Below are 22,365 nucleotides of genomic sequence, written 5' to 3' on the forward strand. Positions count from 1 at the left end.
TACTTTTATTACTTGCTAAATTTTCTACTTGCTACTTTGTTGATTTCTAAATGAATCTAAAATTCCAGAGTTGAATAATACATTTTAATATGGTTTATTACGGAGCTAGGTGCTAAATAGGTAAATAATGTCATTGAAAATGTATTTATTTCCAGTATTTCGGTTCAACAAATTCAATTTAATATATTCACACAGAATACTTGTCTCTGTTAGTGCTTGTCACTTGCAGGACGGCGTATTTTCTGAAAACCCGAATTTTGGGTTTATAATCAAAATTAACAATTGTAAACATTTGATTTTGATTGTATTCTCACCGTTACTATACACCCAATTTTATAATTTCAACTGTAATTTTTTTTAGCGCTGTGGGGAAATCATTATTAGGATGTATTTGTAATCCTTCATTTCCCCACTGTTCTTACTCTTCTCTTCTCAGTGGGTTCTGGCTGCGCGCTCCCGATGACTTCTTCCTGTTGTGCGGCGCGCTCCCGCCTCCCTGACATTCCGAATAGCTCTCACGTGCTTTCTGTATATAAAAGGGGTCCCAGTCTGCGCTCATCATGTCTAGCGGTTCACCAGACAAACGCAGAAAGATGGAGTCGGCCCTCAGCCAGCTGAAGAAGCTCACCGTGGTGGTGGCGGACACGGGAGACTTTAACGGTAAATATTTGAATCCACTGCGAGTTCCTGTTAGCTCATTAGCATGCTAACTGGGTTAACAGGAGGAATCCAGGTTTTAATGTAACTGACCGCCAGGTCGATATCAGCAGTGGGTGTGTTTCTAATATATCTGGCTTCATCTGTGCTTAATCGTATATAGTAATGTTAGTCTAAAGCTAACAATTAAATGTTTTTTTGAGTCTTTTTACAAATTTTTAGCACTTTCTAACTAAATACTGACAGCCTCATAATCCCATTATTTCTTATTAACGTTATCCCACCATCTTAGTTAGCACTAGCCGCTAACTATGCTAGCCGTTGTTGCGTATTTGCATTGTGCATAAAAATCAATGCTTTTCAACGTTAAAACTGAGTCTTTTATGTTGCTTTTAGTCACTTACACAAACTATATGACATTAAAATTGACCTCAAACATTTAGCTCTATGATGGCAGAAATAGGCTAACAACGCCAAACTACTCTGTACTCATCGACATGCAACAGGAGGTTGTATATATTTCTTCTTTTTCATCCTTTGTGCCGGTTATCTCTCATACCACAACAGGCAAGGTTGTTTTACTCAATAGGTCAGAATGAGGAACGGTTTGCTGTAATACTGTGTTGCAAACCACTTAGTTCCTTCTGCACAGCCTGCAGACTCAGGATGACATGACAGAACTGGTATGTGGAGTCTAGAAAGCAGATTGCTACTGAAATCACAGAGCAGTAGTGGACTTCATACTTAAATTCTTTTGCTGTTCACGATTTTTTTAAATTCAGCTTTTGACTAATTTTAGTTGATTTCAGTTTTAATAAAAATATGAAACATTAATTAGAAATTGTGTGTGAAATGGCAACATTTTCAGTTCACCTCCTACTGATAGAAATTATCCGTAGGAGGTATTAAAAAGCTTCTACATGACATTTGATTGGGCTTATTAATAATATGCTCATATCTCAAATCAGTTGATTTGCGCGACTTAAAAATAATAATCAACAGAATAAAAGGTTATTACTGTTATTGGGTAAATTAAACAGCTTTTCACATTAGGCATGACATTAAATGGACATATGGACAGTTATGTTCTTGGTAGGTTTACTTTATCAACATCTCCAAACTGTAAACCACAATGGGAAATTGAAAACATTTTTAAGGGGTTGCACATAGATATTAGTGTATCACTAAATGGAGTAAAATCAGCAGCTACATATTTGGTGATTGTAACATGATGAAAATAAAGTTCCACATACCCTTTAAATAGAAATTCCTAAATGTGATAACTTTCTTTTTAAATATAACTTAAAGTAATTGTTTTGGGGGTTTTTTTGCACAAAGTTTTTAATTTCTAGAAAAGTTTAACGATAGGCAATGAATAAGGTGACACGTTTATAATTGACCTTCTGAATACAAATCACTGTTTCATTGCTGTTGTACTACAAGTATCAAAGTTTGGGAAATTCACACGATATGGAATTTGACCATTTGCTTTCCTGTGATTCATTGCAGTTAAAAATTCTTATACACATCAGTAAGGTCTCAAGATGCAGTTTTCGCTGAATTGCATTGGCTACTGCTGAAAGGAGTGTCATGATAAAGCAATGGCCAGTAGCAGTTTTTCAGGATTTCCAGTGGTTGTTTGGTTTGTGTAATCTAGGTTTTGTGCAGATGTTGTAAGAGGTCTGTATTTGGCTGTTGCAAGCTCAGACATGTTTACATTAACAGCATTTCTGTTCAATATCAAGTACCACTAAACACTTATCAATGTGTGGGGGGAAAAAGACGACGTCTGAAGGTAAACTGAAGGGGCTGAGAAACCACATGAAATCCAATTACTCGATGTAAGAACAACTATTGTTTAGATTTTTTTTTTTTCTTTCCCTCAGATAAAATTTGACATTTGCTGCATAATTTGAGCCAAAGGACTTCTTTCTGAATAATAATTAGTAGATGGATTTGCCATAATGTTGACACAGCTTGTCCAAAAGCACTAACATGTTGAAAGATTCCCACTGTCCTCCCCCCATGTGTTGAAAGAGGTAACAACATACCAGCTACTGAACAGAGGCTTGCTTTGTTCTGAAGCTGAAGAGCTTGAAACATAATTTGGACTTCAGTGGAAAACCTAGTTTCCTGTACATTTTAGGATAAACTATACTATTTTCTAGTGGTGCTGACATGTAATGTTACATTATCTCATTAAAGTTTTCTTTATTGGAGTCATTTGTGTTTGCCAATTTTGCTCCTTTTTTCTGTTTTTGTAAACAAACAAAACACAGAACTACTGAGAAGAGAGCGGAGAGAAACGCATACACTAGATGGCAGCACTTCTTACTGACTTCAGCCTTTATGCTTCAGTTGTCAGGCTTGAACGTTCTCTCATCTTGCATGCATTTTTAATTTTTAATAAAGCAGAAGTTTAATCTGTGGTGTTTTGAAACATGCAATTTTAAAGATACAAAAAATATGTCCTCACTCTTCTATGTTTTCATGTTTTTGCCTCTTTTAAAGTCTAATTCAGGTTTCATGAGACTGATCTGTGTTTTCTGTCTTTGCAGCCATTGATGAGTATAAACCTCAGGATGCCACAACTAACCCATCTCTGATCCTGGCTGCTGCTAAGATGCCAGCCTACCAGCACCTTGTGGATCAGGCCATTAAATATGGTATTGCCAATGGAGGGTAAGAATTTGTTCTCTGATGTAAGAAAAGCCAAATGTAATGATTAAGTGTCTCTTTAGTCTTTCATACATAGTTGTCTTAGCGTTAACTAATTGTTCCATCCACTGTAACTCTGACATAAATTAAAGTTTCTCTGTTTTGCAGAACTGAAGAGGAGCAGGTAGCAAACACCATGGACAAGCTGTTTGTGAGTTTCGGACTGGAGATCCTGAAAAAGGTTCCAGGCAGAGTCTCTACGGAGGTGGATGCCAGGTGAGTGCAAACACCAACCTTTGTAGTGTAGAGTGGGAGAAGCAGGGCTGCTCGATTAAAGGAAAATAAGGATTATTTTGTTGTGCATGAAGACACAAATATTTGCTAAATGCTGATGTTACCATGTGCGCGGCTCATTAAAGCTCTTTTTTATTTCATACCTTTGCAGTTTTAGTCATTTCATGTTTGACATTTTTCTGGTCTGAAGTTTCATACAATGTGTGTCAGTTCACACCACATCTTTACAAGAGCTGACTGTTCAAAACAGGACTGCATAACACATGTGGGTTCAGGCATCAAAATGGACAGAAGCTTGCATCAGTCTGAAAACATTGCAACATAAAAACATGAAATTTACAAAATTCATGATTTTATTTTAACCATTTTATTCTTTCAAGATTGTAAAATAAATTGAACAGCACCACAAAGTAGATGAAATACTGGCACCATTACATATGTCAAATATTTTTAATTGACCACATTTTATTTTTTATTCTTTTATTTTTAAATTGCCACTTTTGGATTGTGACTTTTTTATTTTAGTTTTTAATCATATAAACCTGTTAGAATATACTTGGAACAAAATTGTTTCATGCAGTGAAATCGAAGATGCTCAGCAGTCATATGCAAGCTAATATGACAAAATGTGGTTTTGATAAATAAGAACTGGGAAATTCAAACTTGTGACACAAGGCATAGGATGAAACATGCATATTACATGTTTGTAAATCATATAATGTACATACAAATCATCGTGTTTGGCCTTTTTCTGCTTCTGTACAGATTGTCTTTTGATAAAGGAGAGATGGTGGAAAAAGCTTTGAAGCTCATTGCTCTTTATGAAGGGGCAGGCATCAGCAAGGAGCGCGTTCTCATTAAGCTGTCCTCCACATGGGAGGGAATCCAGGCTGGGAAGTGAGTATGCAGGGTTTTAAGTCTGTCCATCTGCTCTCAATTATGCTTTAATGTACAGTAAGTCTGTACAAAATTTTTTTTTTATATATATACAGTATATACAGTACAGACCAAAAGTTTGGACACACAGTTGTGTCCAAACTTTTGGTCTGTACTGTGTATATATAAATAAAATTTTAAATCAGACTTGAAATTATATTTATGCCAATCAGTCTTTGAAGGGTAATTGCATTCAAACGGGGAACTCGGCTCCTTGATTAAAGCCTACAGTCTAAAATCTGGTTTTCACTTTAAGTCAGTTCTGTGTGTGCAGCTTGAGGATTATGGACCTTGATGCACCTTATCAGTGCAAGATTCATTTGAGCTGGGCAGTTCATGAAACACTTCCTACATAATTATTAGCCCCCGTTCCTTAATCAGTAATTGTGATGATTAAAGGGTTCCTTGTAAAATTCATTTGACCACAGCAATCTTTTCTTCGCTTAAACATACCAATTACTCCAACAGTAAAATTATTGCCTCTTAAACTGTCACAATGAAGACCCAAGATTAACTGTGCAAGAAGATTCGTAGTTTGAAAAATGTTGACCTGAAGATTTTGGAAGGAGGCCAGGATATTTTTGTTGTCTTTATTTTGCTTAACTACAAATGTTGAAATTATTTCCATTAATTAATTGATAATTTAACAATTGACATGAAAAGTTGTGGGTTTAATCTAGTCCAAATTATTGACTACTGAAATGAATCTGTAAATAATAAACTATTATAATTGACCTTGCTGCCCTGATTCAGTGAGGTCAGACAGAAAGATGTTTGTTGAATTTTATTTTAAATCTTGACTCTACACTAGTCTTAGGGTGTAAGAACTAAAATATTGAGGCTGCTGTGCAAAAGTATTTACCTTTTTCCACTTTTTTTCCAGTTGCAAACACAAACTTAAACCCACTTGAGGTTTTAAAGTGTGAATAAATACATGGTCTTTGATAATTGGCAATTAGCAATAATGTTTCACTGCTTTATCTCTAATTGCTTTTTATGCCTAGGGGGTAAAATCTTTCCCCAAAGCTCAAACTGTTGGCTTTGACAGAGGGTATCTGAGAACTGCAGTTTCAAATATTTCCAGTTTCCTAATGACATAAAGTCTGGACTTTGACTGGGCCATTCTAACATGCATAATTGAACCATTGGCTGTATGGTGCTCTGTATTTAGACAGCTTCCATATCAACGATGTAAAGAATATGATCCCCACAGCATGTTGCTGCCTCTCAGTGTATCACAGATGCTGTGTTCATAGTGAGTCAAGATTAGTTTTCCTCAACACAGTGTTCAGAATTTTAATTTTTCTGCCACATTTTCTGTTTTTTCTCCATATCCTTTGGTAAACTTCAGATGGACCTCTCATGGCTTCTTTTCTGCACATCCACTCTTTCATAAGGTCAAGATTTCATAAGATTTGTAGAATGAATGACTAACCGTTGTCCTAGTGACAGATTTTCCCACCTGCTCTGTGGATCTTTGCCATGGGGCTTTTGACTGATTCCCTTATTGCTTTTCCTGACTAGCCTGTAAGTTTAGGTGGACCACGGTATTGGGTAGGTTTGTAGTTGTGCAGTTTCAGATGTCTAAAACATCAGATAATATTTTAAAACCTATTTAGTTTCCCACAACTACATCCAGAATCTGTCTGGTGTATCTCTTGACCAAATTATGCTGTTTGTTCACAAATGTTTTAACAAATCTATGAAATTTTCACAGAATAATAGATTAAATACTCTGCTTTACCTAACTGGCAAATAGACATTTACCAATTAGGTTGCTACAGAAGGCAAATGGCTTTCTTGGAATTTATTTTGTGGATTAGATAAGTCGAATACAAACGCATGTCGCACTTCTCAAATTTGATTAAAAAAAGGAAAATTTTAAAAACTTTCTCACACTTTGTCACATTATAACAACAAACTTCTACAATTTTGTGCACATACAATGACGGCAATGACTTAAAGTGAGATTTTGTATGGCACTGTATACAAGTTTGGTTTTGACGTAATGAAACTAACGCACTCTAGAAAGAGATGCATTATTCAAAATTTTTATGCAAATTTGTGTCTGACAAATGCGACGTGTCTTTGCTTCAGAAAGGGGAAGAATGCATCACTTCTGTCCTGTTGGATGTTGAGAAAAATGCAAGGAATTCTAGTTTTTATTCCTTTAAATTAGTCCCTCTTTGTTTCTGGTGTCAAAGAAGGACACAGGTTCTTGACCTTTCGGGCCTGGACTAAAGAAGGAAAATTCCTTCCTAATTGAACTTGTTTAGATGGAGGTCATTCTCACGACGCATTCACAAACCACAGCAAACAATCTTACAATTTATGGCACCAGCCTTCGTGCAGGTAAGCCTGCATAATGTCTGGGAAACTGTGCCTCAGTGCTGTGACATTAATGTACTGTTGGAATATTTACAGATGAAACTGTGATTTTATTTTATTTTTTTAATTGGTTGCATATCGGTGAATCTGCAATGGGCAGAGAATGCACAACCACTGTTTGATTCCGGAAACTGAATCCGTCATAGTTAGAACCTGGTTTCTCTTGATGTTTTTTTTTTTTGTTGTTTACTTTTTAGGGAGCTTGAGGAGAAGCATGGCGTCCACTGCAACATGACACTGCTGTTCTCCTTTGCTCAGGCCGTTGCCTGTGCGGAAGCAAAGGTGACTCTCATCTCACCCTTCGTTGGACGCATTCTCGACTGGCATAAGGAGAACACAGACCGCAAAAGTTTCGAGCCACATGAAGACCCAGGTAATGATGGCTGCTCTGAATCATATTTACACTTATAGTTTCAGCCTTAAGCACTGTAGCTAAAATCAATAGATAACTCATTAAACTGAAGGAGGGGGCACTATTTTTATGGCAGTTTTATGCTAACTATAAATGTCAATAACAAAGTAGCTCTTGATTAGTTGCCAGTGCTCTTTGTAATTGCATACATTTAACCTTAAACATGTTTTTGTTTTGTCTTGTTCATTTTAGGTGTGATTAGTGTGACCAAGATTTACAACTACTACAAGAAGTTTGGCTACAGCACTGTGGTGATGGGGGCCTCGTTCAGAAACACGGGGGAAGTGAAGGCGCTGGCTGGCTGTGACCTGCTCACCATCTCCCCTGGACTGCTGGCAGAACTCAGCCAGGATCACAGCGCTGTCACTGCAATGCTCACTGTGGAGAAATGTAAGACTTTTCTAAAGAATTTTGGTTAATGTCATAGTCTAATTTTGTTCAGTATATATTCAAATTAAAATCAATTTCTTGTTTTTTTATTCAAAGGTGAACAAAGTTAAACCTAACCTAAGGCATGTGTAGATGTTAAGACTATAAAATCCTGAAATACCTTAATTGTCTTTACTGTATATTTATAGAAAGTGTTTATACTCCATCCAACAAACAGCTTGAAAATTGATAAATTGAACAAAACCTGTTGCCAAATAAATTAATTTTTCTTAAAGTATTGGATACACAGATACAGTTTCGACTAAAATGGATCCCTATTCATAATTTGATCTTTAGGTCAAATGAGGCTTTATTTTAATCAACTAGAGGACACCTATGAGGTGCTAGCTTGTGAACCTATTAATCTTGGTTGTTTCTGCATTCACATTATTGATCTGTTTTGTGTTTTTTTTTTTTGTTTTTTTTGCAGCTAAGACATGTGATCTGGAAAAAATCCACCTGGATGAGAAAGCTTTCCGCTGGCAGCACAACGAGGACCGCATGGCTGTGGAGAAACTGTCTGACGGCATCCGTAAGTTTGCTGCTGACGCCATCAAGCTGGAGGCTATGATCAAAGTAAGAATAACTTCTTTTTTTATGTAAAGTCATGCACAAATGATTCCTAAGGTGTTATAATAAAATTGTTTTTGCAGGAGAAAATGCTCAGTGTGAAAAACGGCCAGTAATGGAATGATCTGGAGTGTCCAGCTGCAGTCGATGAGGTACAGGGTCCAGAGAGGAACCCCTCTTTGTCCAGATGCCCAGGAGAAGTTCCAAGTGCCGGAGGAGCCTCCTCTACTCTCTGCTCAAACTCCAGGGACCAATCTCCTTAAATGCCTCTCCTCTCTGAGGGTGGGACTGTTTTCTGACCAAATATAAATAATTACTCCAATGGGCGTTGGATGTAATAAAATGGCTTAATATTCATCTGAAATTTGCCCTGAAAGGTGATTTTTAATTTAAGAAACGTCTTAGACTTGGATTATTTCATTACTTGAAGGGACAGTAGAAACTTTTCAACAGTGTAAGAAGAAAATGTTTTTTATCAACTCGGATAGTTGCTCTAAACAATGTATGAAAGGTAATTGTATCGTTATTTCTGCAAATAATAATAAAGTCTACTCTTGATGAACATTTTCGTTTTCGTCTTGATCTTGTGACTTTTGTTGTGACATTGTGCGTTCAGCACCACTGGGTTGAAGTATCTTAATGCAGACTGTGACGCTAAAAATATGCAGAGCATTTTGAACAGAGTGCAGGATCCAGCTCTTGTTCGCTAACCCCTCCTCTTGACATGCAACTATTGTACAGCCTCGTCACTAAGCCCTGGTCCAGCCTGTTTAACTCCATTCTCTGCCCAAATTTTAGCTACGCAACACCTTCCTTTTCGAGACATCACGGAAAAGTACCTTCATTAAACACAAGCTGAACTTGGAAGAAAACAGAACCCTGTAGCTGAAGGTAAATGGATCAGTTTTAATGTTTAAGTTTATTGTAATTTGAAAATTCAAGATTATATTTGATGGTAATGAAACTGGCTGAGCTGTTTTGATAAGACTTGGTATCTTTGTACAATAAAATGTTAATGACACTAGGATTCGGGTAGCTATTAGTGGAAAAGACAAGTGTTTCTTCTGATTCTGGGTCTGACTCAAAATCAAAGATGTACGATTGTAGAACAGGGCATCTGTTTGCAACCATTTTCACATGTATGAATGAATGCTTTAAACATGTTTTGTTTATTACATTCACAACATTTAACAACTTGTTTAAAATAAATTATATGCCCCTTTTTAAAATGTTTTCTGACCATGTCCTACATTATTCATAAAAAACATGTAAGCTTTGATGTGGCACACATCACACACTCTGGATTGCACATCGTAGCCATCTTAGTGAGAGCAGTGATCATTCCTCTCAGCCTTTGTCATTCCTCTCAGCCTAATCAGAACAGCTCCCATTATTGCTTTCATTTTCTTGAAGATCCAGTAACAGCCTAATTCACTCCGTCTTCTCACAGACATTAAACAGCAGTTTGCTTTAGATGGACTCTTTATCCTGGGTAGGCTTACACTGCCTTCATGTTTTTGTAATACCTGAGTTGTAAGACAATTATCCATCGTTTGTTCTTGAAAAGTAAACAGTTTGTTGTCGTCCATCAGACTCCATGTCTTACTGAGGAGCTGAGATGCTGCACAGACTCAAACTGGGTGTCCTGCTGCAGTGGCTGATTTTCCTCCTGTTGAGTCCGGCCTACAAAGCCTCGTCCCTGGGCCTCACAGTGCATGTTGTGCCTCTCGAGGTGAATGGAGGGAAAACGGTAGGCAAAATATTCTTTTCTTCTAAAAGGAGTTTTATAGGCACTGTCTTTCAGCAGGACCGACATCTAAAACTGAGCACTGATATGAATGATTTATGTCCATCTGCTAAAATTCAAGTTTTATGCCAAAACATGTCATTTATGCTGTACTTTTGTTTTTATATAAGCTGTATTTTAATTTGCTCTCCAGAAAGGAAAGTATTCCAGTAAAAATAATGTATTTCTCAATTTAAGACCATTAAGAAAATTAATCTGAAAGAACTATGCATTATAATTTATAATTTTGTCCCCTTTCCTCTTGCAGGTCCGGGCTCATTTTAGCGTCATTACTCCCTCTCCTTGTCCTGATTTGTTAGCAGTCTGTGCAGCAGGAGAGGACTGTCAGGCCCACCGCACCATCCGACCTTTCAACTACACCAAACCCAGCCCCGCGTGGTGTGTCCGCCAGTGGCAGAAAACCGTACCTAGCAATTATAATACCTATCTCAAATTAGGGTATGAAATTTTAATTTTTCACTCCCAAAATGTTTTTTATGTTCTTCAAAATGTATAATACTGAAAATACACCCAGACTTTGAAATTGTTAGTTTTTTTTAGTTTCCACTTTTTAAAGCACTTGGAATGCATACATTTCTTCAATACGTAATGACTGAAATGTACTTCTTAACAGTCCAAATCCGAAATACATTCAGTTTCATTTCTTCTGGACATCTTTTATCTGACTACTTCTTCCTCTGTTTTCATTAATTCCAGATGGGTTTTTATTTAACTGTTCAAGTAATGTCAAGTAAAAAAAAAGGGAAAATACTTTTTCTAAAGCTCTTTTATTATTTCCTTTAGATTCCAGACAGAGTTTTACGTCTCGATAAATGCAGACCCAAAGATTCGGGCAAATAATGGAAAACTCAACAGGCCTCCTTTTGTGGCTCTCCCTCCTCCACTGAGGTAACACACTCATCTGCTACTAACACCTTCTTCACAGTGGCCAAAATTTACTGTAAACTACATTAAATTAAGCTCTATAGCTCAACAATTTAGGGAAACAGAAAAAGGCCACACGTCAAAGGTTTATTACAGCCTTAAAGTTCTCAGTTATTCATCTACATTGGAATGCTGCCACTAAAGTTGAAAACACCTGTTTCTAATCTTGAAGTTGTTTACTTCATCACTGTCATTGGACCTCAGCGGCTACATCTCAAGTTAAAAGCAAAGTTAGGCCAAAATGTTACCAAATGGCTTTGTTATATTTTTTAAAGTCTGAATCTATATCTAATTTAATCTTTCTGCTGCCTGTACATTCTCAACAATTGATCTGCTTAGAGACTGAATTATTACTTGTTGCTGACACTGATTTTGTTACGACTGTGCTGTTGGATCAGGGCCAGTGTGAACTGTCCTGCTGACTTCCATATCTCAACAAAGGATCTGGATGGGGACAAAGTCCGGTGCCGCTTTGCTCGTGCCGACACTGGAGAGTGCCGGGACTGTTTTCCTCACAATTTCCTGAAACTGGATGAGGTGAATATTCTGGGTTTCATAAACTGAAAAATGTTTTATCATATTTTCAAGTAGGATATGGTCTTCACCAGTTCTAAAATTGTTCAACACTAGATCATCATCAATGTGAAAACTACTAAAGAGACACAATTAGCCGTTTCTAGGTGTGGAGCCTACATCTGTGTTTTCAAACAATACCAGGACAGAATGACATCAACATTAACCTTAGAGAAGCTAAAGATGGTTACCTTATTTTTCGGACTATAAGCCGCTACTTTTTTCCCCACGTTTTGAACCATGCTGCTGGTAGCCCTCTGCAGCTTTTCTGTGGATTTTTCTTCAACCACCAGAGGGCGCTTTAGCAGGAAGTAAATCATTGGAAGCCAAAATTGGAAGTCAAAGAAGAAAGCGTTGATTTTCATTTAGAACAAGCGCATGCTATCAGCAGGCACAACGAAGAAATGTTTTCAAACTCATACCCCCTCATCAAGGAAACAACACGAAGAAGTTCATATGATGCAGCTTTTTAAGTTGAAGGCTATCGATCTGGCAGTACAGCTCGATAGCCGCTGCACGTAAGCTCGGCGTGAAGGAACCCTTGGTTCAGATCTTTTTTTTCCCCTTGTGGAAAACCGAGAGCGGCGGAGATACCAGCGGCTTACAGCCTGGTGCGGCTTATGTATGTACGTTTCCAGTTTAAAAAAAAAACCCCAAACACACAAAAAAAAACTTTGTGGGTGCTGAGGTGCGCTCTATCGTCCGGAAAATACGGTACTCATAATGTGAAAGGGCAATCAAAAAAAATATGAAGTCCTACATACTACAGTGACAAAAAGCATCTTAAAGAAGAAAACATTTATAACAGTTGCTGACTGTCCCTTCTACAAACTCTTAACTTATCAAGTGGGCATATGTTTCCAAGCTAAATATTGGAATTGTGGAAACTGTTGTGTGTTTTGGACACTTAGGATTTAAATAACCATGTTTTCCCCATTATTCTAGTAAGTTGCAGCTCTTTGGTTACATATCCTGTTACTAAATGTTCATCTTTGCCTTCCAACCAGTCAGATTATGGACTGCAAAGCTCCAAATGACTGTTTTCACAGACTAAATTGAGAAGTCCTCACCACATTTTGTCTATGTGTTCATTTCTTCATCTCACTGCTTAGCTGAGTTGTGTAAAAGGTTCTAGGAAGAAACACGTTAAGAAATCATGAAGCACCAGCTACCTGCCAAAGCAAATTTTTGTCATGTGACAAATAAATATCTGTGCAGTAAAATAAGGTTCTGATTGCACGTTTAGTTCTTTCAGTTGATACCTAAACATCTTTGATCTATGAGATTTTGAAAGAATTCGAGTAACCTGTTTGTGGATTTTTATGTTGTAAACTTCTAACCTGACTTTTTATGGAAAGTTTGTCTTGTTCATCAATACTCTGTCATACTCTACAAACTGCTTGGTGAAACTTCTTTTTAACAGGCGAGCTGCACTTTGACATTCACTGGAAACGCAGCTGCAGGACAATACTTTATCTACTTGATGGCAGAGGACCTGATTCCCTCGCCTCCATCGAGACAGCTTTTAAACAATTCTCCCCTCAGCTCTGTTCCTGTGCACCTCTCTCTCACTGGTGAGTCTGTTCCTCATATGCAGCTATATAAAAAAAAAAACAAAGTACAGCCTCGTTCAGCTCCAGTTACACTTCAGGTAAAAACATCTGATTGTCAGTATTGAGCAATCCTCTGATTACCAACTACGAATTATAGAATACTACGTCATAAAAATATTCTGAATAGTTAGGAAAATGCTCTTATATTTCTTCCTGTATGGACAAAAAAAATGCTGTTTTAAAGTCACTGGTTATGTCTTTCCATCCTGGCATGGTGTTAGAGTAGTGTACTGAATGTTCCAGAATGGCACAAAAAAAATTCTTTGTCTTTAATAGGCATGGAGGTTCACCTTAAGTTTTTTAATTTCCTCTGAAGCCGGAAGGGTGGGGTTACTTTTCATTCTGCTTAGCCTTCTTGAGATAATGATGACAGAATTTTGTTTTGTGCTTCTGAGGATGCATTTTCATAACTACAGTACATGTTCAGTAGAAATGTATTAGTAGTTAATTTTGTCCTGATGCCTGACTAGAAGGTGACTGGCATGGTTCAGTTTCTTTTTTGATATATTAGTACCAATTATCTCTGAATCAACTTAGAACTGACAAAGGTTAAATTCTTTACTCTGTGTTTAACACCAATCGTATCTTGAGTTTTGCTTCAAATGAATATTTATTATGATTAAACAAATTAACTTGGCGTAAAAAAATCTAATAAGCATAATACTTTTGTTCCAGCACATTTTTGCAGCAGTCATCTCTGTGCTTCACAATGAAGAACATTTTTGAGAATAATAATGTACATTAAATATATTGATCAGTGATTTTCTTCTCTGTTCTACTGCTGTGTCTCATCTTTCTTTCTTTGCTTCTTCAATCAGAACCTTGATCTCAGCAATCAATGGATGGTTTCCTTGACTCTTTATACATTCAGATGCATTTCCTCTTATGTCCACCTTTTGTGGTCACCTGTGATACTAAATGAGGAAAAAAAACAAATATTTTCAAACATAACTATAATGCAAAGATTATTCTTTTACTCCAGGAATAACAACAAATCTATTTCAGCATATCTTTAAATAAACAATAAATAATTTGTTTTGTTAATGCCTGATGTTAATCTTATCACATATCAAAGATATGCAACTTTTTTTTTCATTTAATTATTTTGCAGGAACAATGAAGCATTACTTCAAAAATCTGTAAGGGTATCACCAACTATATCTTTGTCTGTATAAGTTTCTTAGATAAAAAGTTGGTTAAAAGCATCTGATAATGAATGTGATCAAATTTAAAAAGGAGGAATATTACCAGGATTTTTAGATCTTTCTTTTTTAAGTAGATTACTGTTTGTCTTAATTTCATCCTGAAATTGCAATATTTGAAGTTTTTTAATACATCTCTGCTGTCCCTCAGTGGAGGAGTCGGCTTCAGGCTGCAGTTATAACCCCCTGGTCCTTGATGGGACCCCAGAGAGAGACTCTGTGCAGTTTGTCCTGCCGTTTCAGGAGGTGAAATTCAATGCTATCTACAAGTCTGACCTGCAGAGGTGTGTCATCAAAAAGCCTTTAATATTTCCTTCCTGTAAAAGTGTTTAAGGTGTGGTGTTGTTTACTTGAGACATAACAGGAGCTTACCCAACAGCAGGAAAAGATACTTTTTGTTTTATTGTCACTGATGCAGCTTGTTGGGGTTTTTTTATGTAGAAATTGTAGCATTATTTAACCTGAAAATTCCTACTGTTTAAGTATTTAAAACTGATCCAATCTTTTTTTAAACGATTATTTGTATAAGATCTCAACTATACAGCAAAAAATGAACTGCCCTGAATGTTTAATTAATGTTTCACTAAATGTTAATAGATGTACACTCCTTCAAACATGCTGTATCTGTAGCTTTTTAAATAAAGTATTTCCTTATCTCGTTTAGAACTAAAAAACTCCCCATATTTTACCTTTAGAGGTCTCGCATTATGATTCTCAGAAACCTGTTGAATCAAAAGCCCCGACATGGCTTTCTTTGTTGTGTTGCATATTTGGGGCTCAGTCGTCACAGAAATAATACTCATGAACTTACTGTGCCTCAGCTGAATTACATATGTCGATATAGACATTGAGTTTATCTTTAAATAACAACCACTAGTTATTCTGTTGAGCTTTTTATTTTAATATTTCGAATATAAAACTTTTTTATGTCTGCATTGGGTGAATAACACTTAACTGATTAACTCATGTGGTTGTTGCCACTTTAAAGCTTATAATAAAAAGGCTGCTGTTCTGGTAGAGTTTTGCCAGAAGCCCAGGGAACGTTGTTTTTCTCTCTTGCAGTGTTTTGGAGATAGCGGTGGTCGGCCCCCCTGACCTGTACAGAGTTGGCTTTGCAACCATCAGCAACCTGGCGAAACTAACTATGGCCTGGATCCGCTCTGAAAACAACCTGACCCAGCTTTTGCCTGTCTGCTTTGTTGCAAACACCAACAGGTTTGTTATTAACATGTGAAATCCTCAATTATTAACAATTTGAACACTGTTTGATACTGTAAATTTTGCTACCCATTTACAGGTTTGTTAAGTTGATAGCAATTATTTTATTTTCTACAAAGTAAAAAAAAAGCTGTAAAGGTTTAGTATTTATTTGTAATATTTTTTTTCTTGATGTCATCTCCTTCATGCTAAATTCCCTTTGCCCTTTTCACATAGATATTTATATTTTCTAAGAAATATTTCTTATGTACAATTGTTATAGAACTCTTATTACTCTAGTGGTACATTTGGCCAAATATAGACCAAAATATTTGCAGACTGTAAAATGATCTGCTTTGTTCTTCTTGTCTTTCCAGTTTTCAGTCACACCTGCGATGCACGTGGCTGTACCAAAGTAAGACTCATATAAGAATAATGATGGTTATCAGGTTTAGTAAGCCTCTCCAGCATGGTTTCATTTGTACAGACTACTAAAATATGTTTGCTTGTTTGTTTGTTTCAGGGGAAATGAGGACTCTGCCTGATGGAACTGGTTAAGTTACTGTAACATTTTGTTAAATTCCAGTGTTGTGTGTGTGAGATGAATGTTAATTGTGTCTGTGACAATGTTAAACTAATGAACAATCTGCTGGTGGTATTTCCTTGTAGAGGTGAGGTGTAATCAGACAGAGATGTCTCTGCTGCTCCCTGTCACCTCCCTCACCAACGTCGACCTGGATGAATTACAGCTCAACAGCCCCACCTGTCCTGTCACCCACAACAGCACACACTTGACTGCACACATACCATTAGGTGGCTGCGGGACAAAGGCTGTGGTAAAATGTCTTTTTTCTTGTTGTATATTTTCAAAACCTTTTCAAATAACAAACATCAAGGCACATCTTTGCTTTAAATCTACAAATTTGCAGAGTGTGCTTATAGAGTCTTAGACTGGCCAAAGTTGGCATACAGACAGCCTGAAACACTAAAAAAATATATACAATTTACATATAAGTGTATTTTTAATTCATAGGGTTTTAAAAACTGCGATATGTAAATTTTACAAAAATATTTTTTACAATTCAGGTTCCCTGTAGTTAGATTAGTGAGGGTTTTGAAATTGGTTCAAAGAAAGGTAATGAACACTCAAAATATTTTTTTGAACAACCAGAAACTATATAAAAAGGTAATTTTTCTTTTTATTTAGATTTGATTGATTATGCATGTTAGCTAAAAGAAAGAAAAGAAATACTAGGCTTAAAGATTTGTTTTCAGACCTAATATACATTTGGGTTTGTAGTGTAAAGTTCAAATGTGGAAAATTCAAGAGATACATGACAAAATGTGCATGTGTTTGTGGATTAAAAGACAGCAGACTATTTATAATATATAAAAAGTAAAATATTTGGAAACAGAGATATGCAATACCAGCAGAAAGGTTTTTTAAAATAATTTAAAATTGTGCATATTATAGTGCAGAAACTGGCATGAGTATTAACACTTACTGAGTTCCTTGGTAGGAGTGATGGTTATAGATTTTAAATGAAAACTGCAGAATCTGATGATATTTTTATTGTCTAGTCTGTGAGAAAGAAACAATGTCTCTGATTTAATGAATATTTAGCTTTTAACAGTCTAAGTACATATTTTTTTTACTTACCCAAATCTAGTCATAGAGAAAAAATTTTGTCACGTCACTTCAGATACCAAAATTTTCAACGCCAATAAAATGTTATCCTATATTGTTTGTTTTCAGCACTCTGGCACAGAATTGGTTTATACCAACACCTTGAAAAGCGTGCATCACACCATGATCAGCCGCCGGCCCTCGCTCATCCTCCCTCTGGCCTGCCGGATCCCAGGAGCACAGGTCAAATTGTCTCAGTATTCCGTCAGCATGCCAACAGAGAGGGAAACGTTTGGCGAGTTTACGATCTGGATAGATTTTTACCTGCCAGGACAAGGGCCTCTGGCACGACTCACATCCACTCCCAGGTTTCGCTCCAATTTCTTATCATCTTCAAGATTTCGTCGGGAGACAGGTTCAGAAAGCCGCACCTCCATTAGCAGCACTCAAACTACTCCCCAACCTAACGAAATTGTCAAGCAGTTGGACCTGCATGTGATGTCTAACTGCAGTATTGATCGAGCTGAGATGATAGTGACAGACTGTGTGGAATCTGAGACGGAGGACTTTACAGTCAGCCATCCTATCCTGGAAAAAGGGTAATATGTTTTATTATTCAGTTTGTACAGTGTCCTTTATTGTTCTTCTTTTTATTATTATTATTATTATCCTAATTATTTACATCCCACTGAAATTTGACAGATATTGAATGCTATATCCTAAGTAGAAGGAAACATTAAAACACATCCTTTGGTTTCAATTTTTGTATCAGGTGCATGACGTCAAACAACATACTGGAGATTATTACAGAACAAAAAACTTTCAAGATTTACCGTCTGAATATAAAGACACTGGCAGTCTCTGGAACAAAGGTCTGGAATCCCATTCAACATTTACGTCACATCTTATGCTTTTTTCTGCCCATTTCGAGTCTTTAAGTTTTTATTTTAATTTTATCTACAGTTAGATGATGTAAATTAAATACTGGTTGGTCCATCACTTTGGATTAAACTGGAACATTTCTGTGGCTTTAGAGTCCAGTTAATTACTCTACAAACTTCAATAAATTTTATTTGAAGTTTTATGTCATAGACATAAACGAAGCAGTTGATAATTGTGAAATAAGTGGAAAAAGGACAAATGGTTTTCTTTTTTTTTTACAAACAGAAAGTGATAATGTACTCTCTTTACTCTGATTTCTCAAAATTAAACCCAGTGCAGCCAAGTTGTTTCAGATGTATCTAATAATTAAAGAATAAAAGTTTCACTAAGACCAAGAAAAACATAAGAAATACTGTAGTTACCATCTGACAACAGAAAGAGTAAAAGAAAACAGCAAACACTGAACTGTCCACTGAAGTACTTAATCAGAGTAGCAGAAACCCAGAGCTCTGTTAACCAGACAGAAATATTAGCCCCCCTGATGAAATCATAGAAAACTCTTTATTTCCATAAAAATTACCATGAAACAAGCTCGTCTTACTTGTAATCTTTTAAAAAGAACAAACGCAAAATCTCCACAAGGTTTGATCAGTATATTTTATTAATGTGCAGAACTTTAATGAGAAAAATGAACAAACAAGTAAAAGAAAGAAGCTATAAGAAGATGGCCACAGCAAAAATCTGGAAAAAACTGAGTTCTAGAACTTTTTTTTCTTTGCAAAAGTTTACATTTCTAGACATGTAAAGCTGGCATATTTGATTTGATAAAGTATTGACTCAGAGGGACTAAATATAAATGCATACTTTTGTTATATTTATTGGTAAAAATCCATATATCCTTTTCTTTACGCTGCATATTTCGGCTGTGCTTGGTGTTGATCTACCACATGAAATCCTAGCCAAATATATTAATACATATAGTTTTCTTGTCTACATTTACTGTTATGTTCTAAAAGAAACATTTTTTCTATTTGATCTTACTGTTAACTGCAGCTTTTTGTACTTCCAGATGTATATTGAATGCAAAATCAACCTGTGCATTGCCACCATGCCCTCTGATACATGCCCTGATCTGTGTAGCAACTCAAGCAGTTCAAGCAGTTCTAGCACGGTGGTTCACAGCTTGTTCAGTAGCACATACTCTGTCCGCTCTGGGCCTGTGAGTCTCTTGGTCGCTGATTATCTGAACAAAAATACCACTACAACCAATCTTCCTCCAAGTAATGCTCCCCCAACTACTGGGCTAAACCCCTCCCAACCCCAACCAGCTACTACGCCAGGAAGTACTCCGCCAGCTTCTCAAATTCCCAGTGTAACCAGTACAAATACAAATACTACTGCATCTCAAGGTAAGAGATAAGCTTCAATGCTTCAGTTGATTAATACTAGACAATTTATGCAATATTTGTCATATTAGTATCTCACACTTACAAATTACTACAAAAAATTTTAAGCTGTTGTATTTTTCTAACATTGCTGTGCCAGTTTGGTTATACCAAAATATATTCATACCCCTGGCAGACCCTGTTTTAAATTAATCTTTTTATTTTACCAACATTTCTTCTGATTGGAAGTAAAATTATATTTCTTGATTGATCCAGCCAGAGTTCCAACTTAAATTAGATAGAGAATCTGTGGCGGGAGCTAAAGATTAAGGTGATGACCTTCTAAACTGAAAGCGCATTGTCAAATTACCAAAACAAACATTTCAAACAGTTGTCAGACTTAATAAAAGCTGCAGTAAAAATGTTTTTTATTGTTATTTAAAGGAATAAACAATTTATGCTCCTTTCATCAGTTCCATCAGTTTTCCTGTATTGTGTTTTAACAGGAAATTCTATATTCTGTCAATGTTTTTAAGATAATAGTATGCTGATTTAGTGACAGACTCCATGTGGCTGCCAAAACTTAGATCACAGTCCAAAACTACACCAAAGATCCTTGGGTTGTGGTCTTTAGCCCCACTCAGTCTCGTTGAGCACTGACCTTGTTCAAGACAAAATATGAACATTTTTGTCATATCTACAATAATTTGGAGGGAAAAACCCATATATGCAATTACTGTTTGAGAGATACCTGTCTTATTTCCTATCAGAAACAATATTTTCAAGCGACTGAGTCAGAATAAGTTCAAAGCAAAATCAACCAGGGGTATGGATAGTATTGCATTTAGATTTATAACACAAATCTAACGCTGTATCCAACTCTTGTCATTTTTCCATGTGTAGCTCCAGAAGTGGCCACATCCAGGATAACTGGTGTGATCCTAATGACTATCGCCATGTGTCTCCAAATGACCATCCTTCAGTAAAAAAGCTGCTGGACAAAGACCTGTCAGACAACGAAGCACAGCATGTTTTTCTTACGAAACTTTGGAGGATAAAAAAAAAACTGCTCCAGATTAACCTGACAATAGAGGCATAGCTACACTATTTAGTTATTCATCTTTACCTATCTCTATCTTTAAAGTGAAATGTAAAATGCTTTTTTGTTATTTCACTTACTTCACAAAATTTGTTAAACTTATCTGATAGAAAAACATTGTTCATCAGATAAATTTCAATACAACACTGGCAATGTTAAGAAAGCCAAATAATTACCTAAAGCCAAATGAACTATGTTTTCAGTTGAGCAGATAAAAACATTTTGTTCTTCGTCTCTCCTGTGATTTTTTTCCCCCAACATATTTTACAAATGTGATCATTATGTTTTAGAGACTATTTGTTTTCCAGTTTTTGTCTTACACATTATACTGAAAATTTGCATACATGCTCATTATCCTTGAAAAAAACATTTTTCTTATATTATAAATCATTGACATGGTATTGCTATATGTTGTTGATAATAAATACTTCTACAAACATTGAAATACATTGTTGACTTTTGTTACAAAGCTGTTTTTGGCATGAATGAAAAGTAAAATGCTACAATGAATGCAAAATTGAATGCACTGATATTTAGGCAAATGCTTTTTTCATTAAAAGCAACTTAAAATGAATAAATCATAACTTTAGCATATTTTGTAATGCATTATTGTCATATTATTTTATACATTGTTGTGAGAAAGTGTCCTTTTACAGGTTTATTTTGTTTTGTCACACTTTTTGTCACAAAGGTTTAGATTATTGACCTTAATAAAGGCAAGTAAACTCTGCAGTGCACTTGATGTTTTTCTGGGTACATTGTGGACAGAGGTACCCTTACTAAATGGAAAAAGCAGTTTGCAATAATTATTGTTGATCTTATCATTGTGTCATATTGCAATTGAATTTAAGTCTTGACTTTTGGTAGGCCATTCTAATTCAAGTTTTACTTAAGTTTAAGGCCATGTTCATTATTCATCAATAAAAAAATAGACTGGACATAAACGTGATCAGTGTGAGAGTTCCAAGGCCAGAATCCCTGCTGACAAAAAAAAGGTCTCTCACTTTTATCAAAAAAGCAAAAAACCTCTTAATGATCCCACAGACCTTTGAGAAAATAAAGGTCTGTATTATCTCATTAGTCTATTAGACAAAAATATTACTTTTTGGAACATGTGCACACTGTTACACCTGGTCTAATAAAACATGCAGCATTTCTGAAAGGGAATTAGCATCACAAAAATCTCATGGAGCGCTTCCAGCAACTAGCCCTTCTGCATTAACCATCAATGCACTTTTGGGGTATAAAGTTGGCCACTATTTGGAAGATTCACTACTGCTCAATATTTTGTCCATTCGTGGGTCATAGCTCTCTCTGTGTAGTTCGCTGGAATCCCAAAGCCATATATGAATTTCTAATCGTTTTTAGACTGATAGGTGTTAATGTCTTTGGTTCTTACCAGTCAAATTTCTTTAGATCATGGCATTTTCAATGTTTATGTTGTTAGACATAGTATACTTTAGTTAGGGATTTCTGAAATCAGACCAGATTATTATCTTATTACTACCAGAAATCAGGTATGGATCTGTCTAGTGGAACTGGACTTGGGAACATGTGCCCTCTTAATAAGAGAAATTATAATTTGAAAACCCTATTATGAATTTATCCTACCTTTAATATTAAAACGTGTTTGATTCAAAACATATAACAAACCTGTAAAATACTTTTTCACTGTGCTGTATGTTTAGAGGTTTTCTATTGTCTTGATTTTG

The 22,365-nt window shown here is 36.0% G+C and overlaps 2 protein-coding genes across 3 annotated transcripts; both read left to right on the forward strand.

Moving 5' to 3' along the window:
- The first annotated feature begins 459 nt into the window (after positions 1-459).
- taldo1 (transaldolase 1) lies at positions 460-8,908 on the forward strand. Its single transcript, XM_032560727.1, has 8 exons — positions 460-660; positions 3,216-3,339; positions 3,484-3,591; positions 4,375-4,506; positions 7,131-7,306; positions 7,538-7,735; positions 8,205-8,350; positions 8,428-8,908. Exons 1-8 carry the CDS (start codon positions 561-563, stop codon positions 8,458-8,460), a joined length of 1,017 nt encoding a protein of 338 aa, XP_032416618.1. The 5' UTR covers positions 460-560; the 3' UTR covers positions 8,461-8,908.
- A 199-nt stretch (positions 8,909-9,107) lies between these two features.
- LOC116718599 (uncharacterized) lies at positions 9,108-21,390 on the forward strand. Of its 2 annotated transcripts, none has more exons than XM_032560725.1 (15): positions 9,108-9,235; positions 9,937-10,094; positions 10,399-10,589; positions 10,935-11,039; positions 11,474-11,612; positions 13,072-13,222; positions 14,615-14,747; positions 15,526-15,678; positions 16,038-16,075; positions 16,184-16,213; positions 16,330-16,496; positions 17,417-17,886; positions 18,060-18,159; positions 19,239-19,578; positions 20,458-21,390. In XM_032560725.1, exons 2-15 carry the CDS (start codon positions 9,963-9,965, stop codon positions 20,538-20,540), a joined length of 2,232 nt encoding a protein of 743 aa, XP_032416616.1. In that variant the 5' UTR covers positions 9,108-9,235; positions 9,937-9,962; the 3' UTR covers positions 20,541-21,390. The 2 variants fall into 2 exon arrangements, with proteins under 2 accessions (XP_032416616.1, XP_032416617.1); XM_032560726.1 differs by lacking the exon at positions 9,108-9,235 and adding an exon at positions 9,812-9,836.
- Positions 21,391-22,365: the final 975 nt, after the last annotated feature.

This window comes from Xiphophorus hellerii, chromosome 4 (assembly GCF_003331165.1).
Source record: "Xiphophorus hellerii strain 12219 chromosome 4, Xiphophorus_hellerii-4.1, whole genome shotgun sequence".
Taxonomy (NCBI): domain Eukaryota; kingdom Metazoa; phylum Chordata; class Actinopteri; order Cyprinodontiformes; family Poeciliidae; genus Xiphophorus; species Xiphophorus hellerii.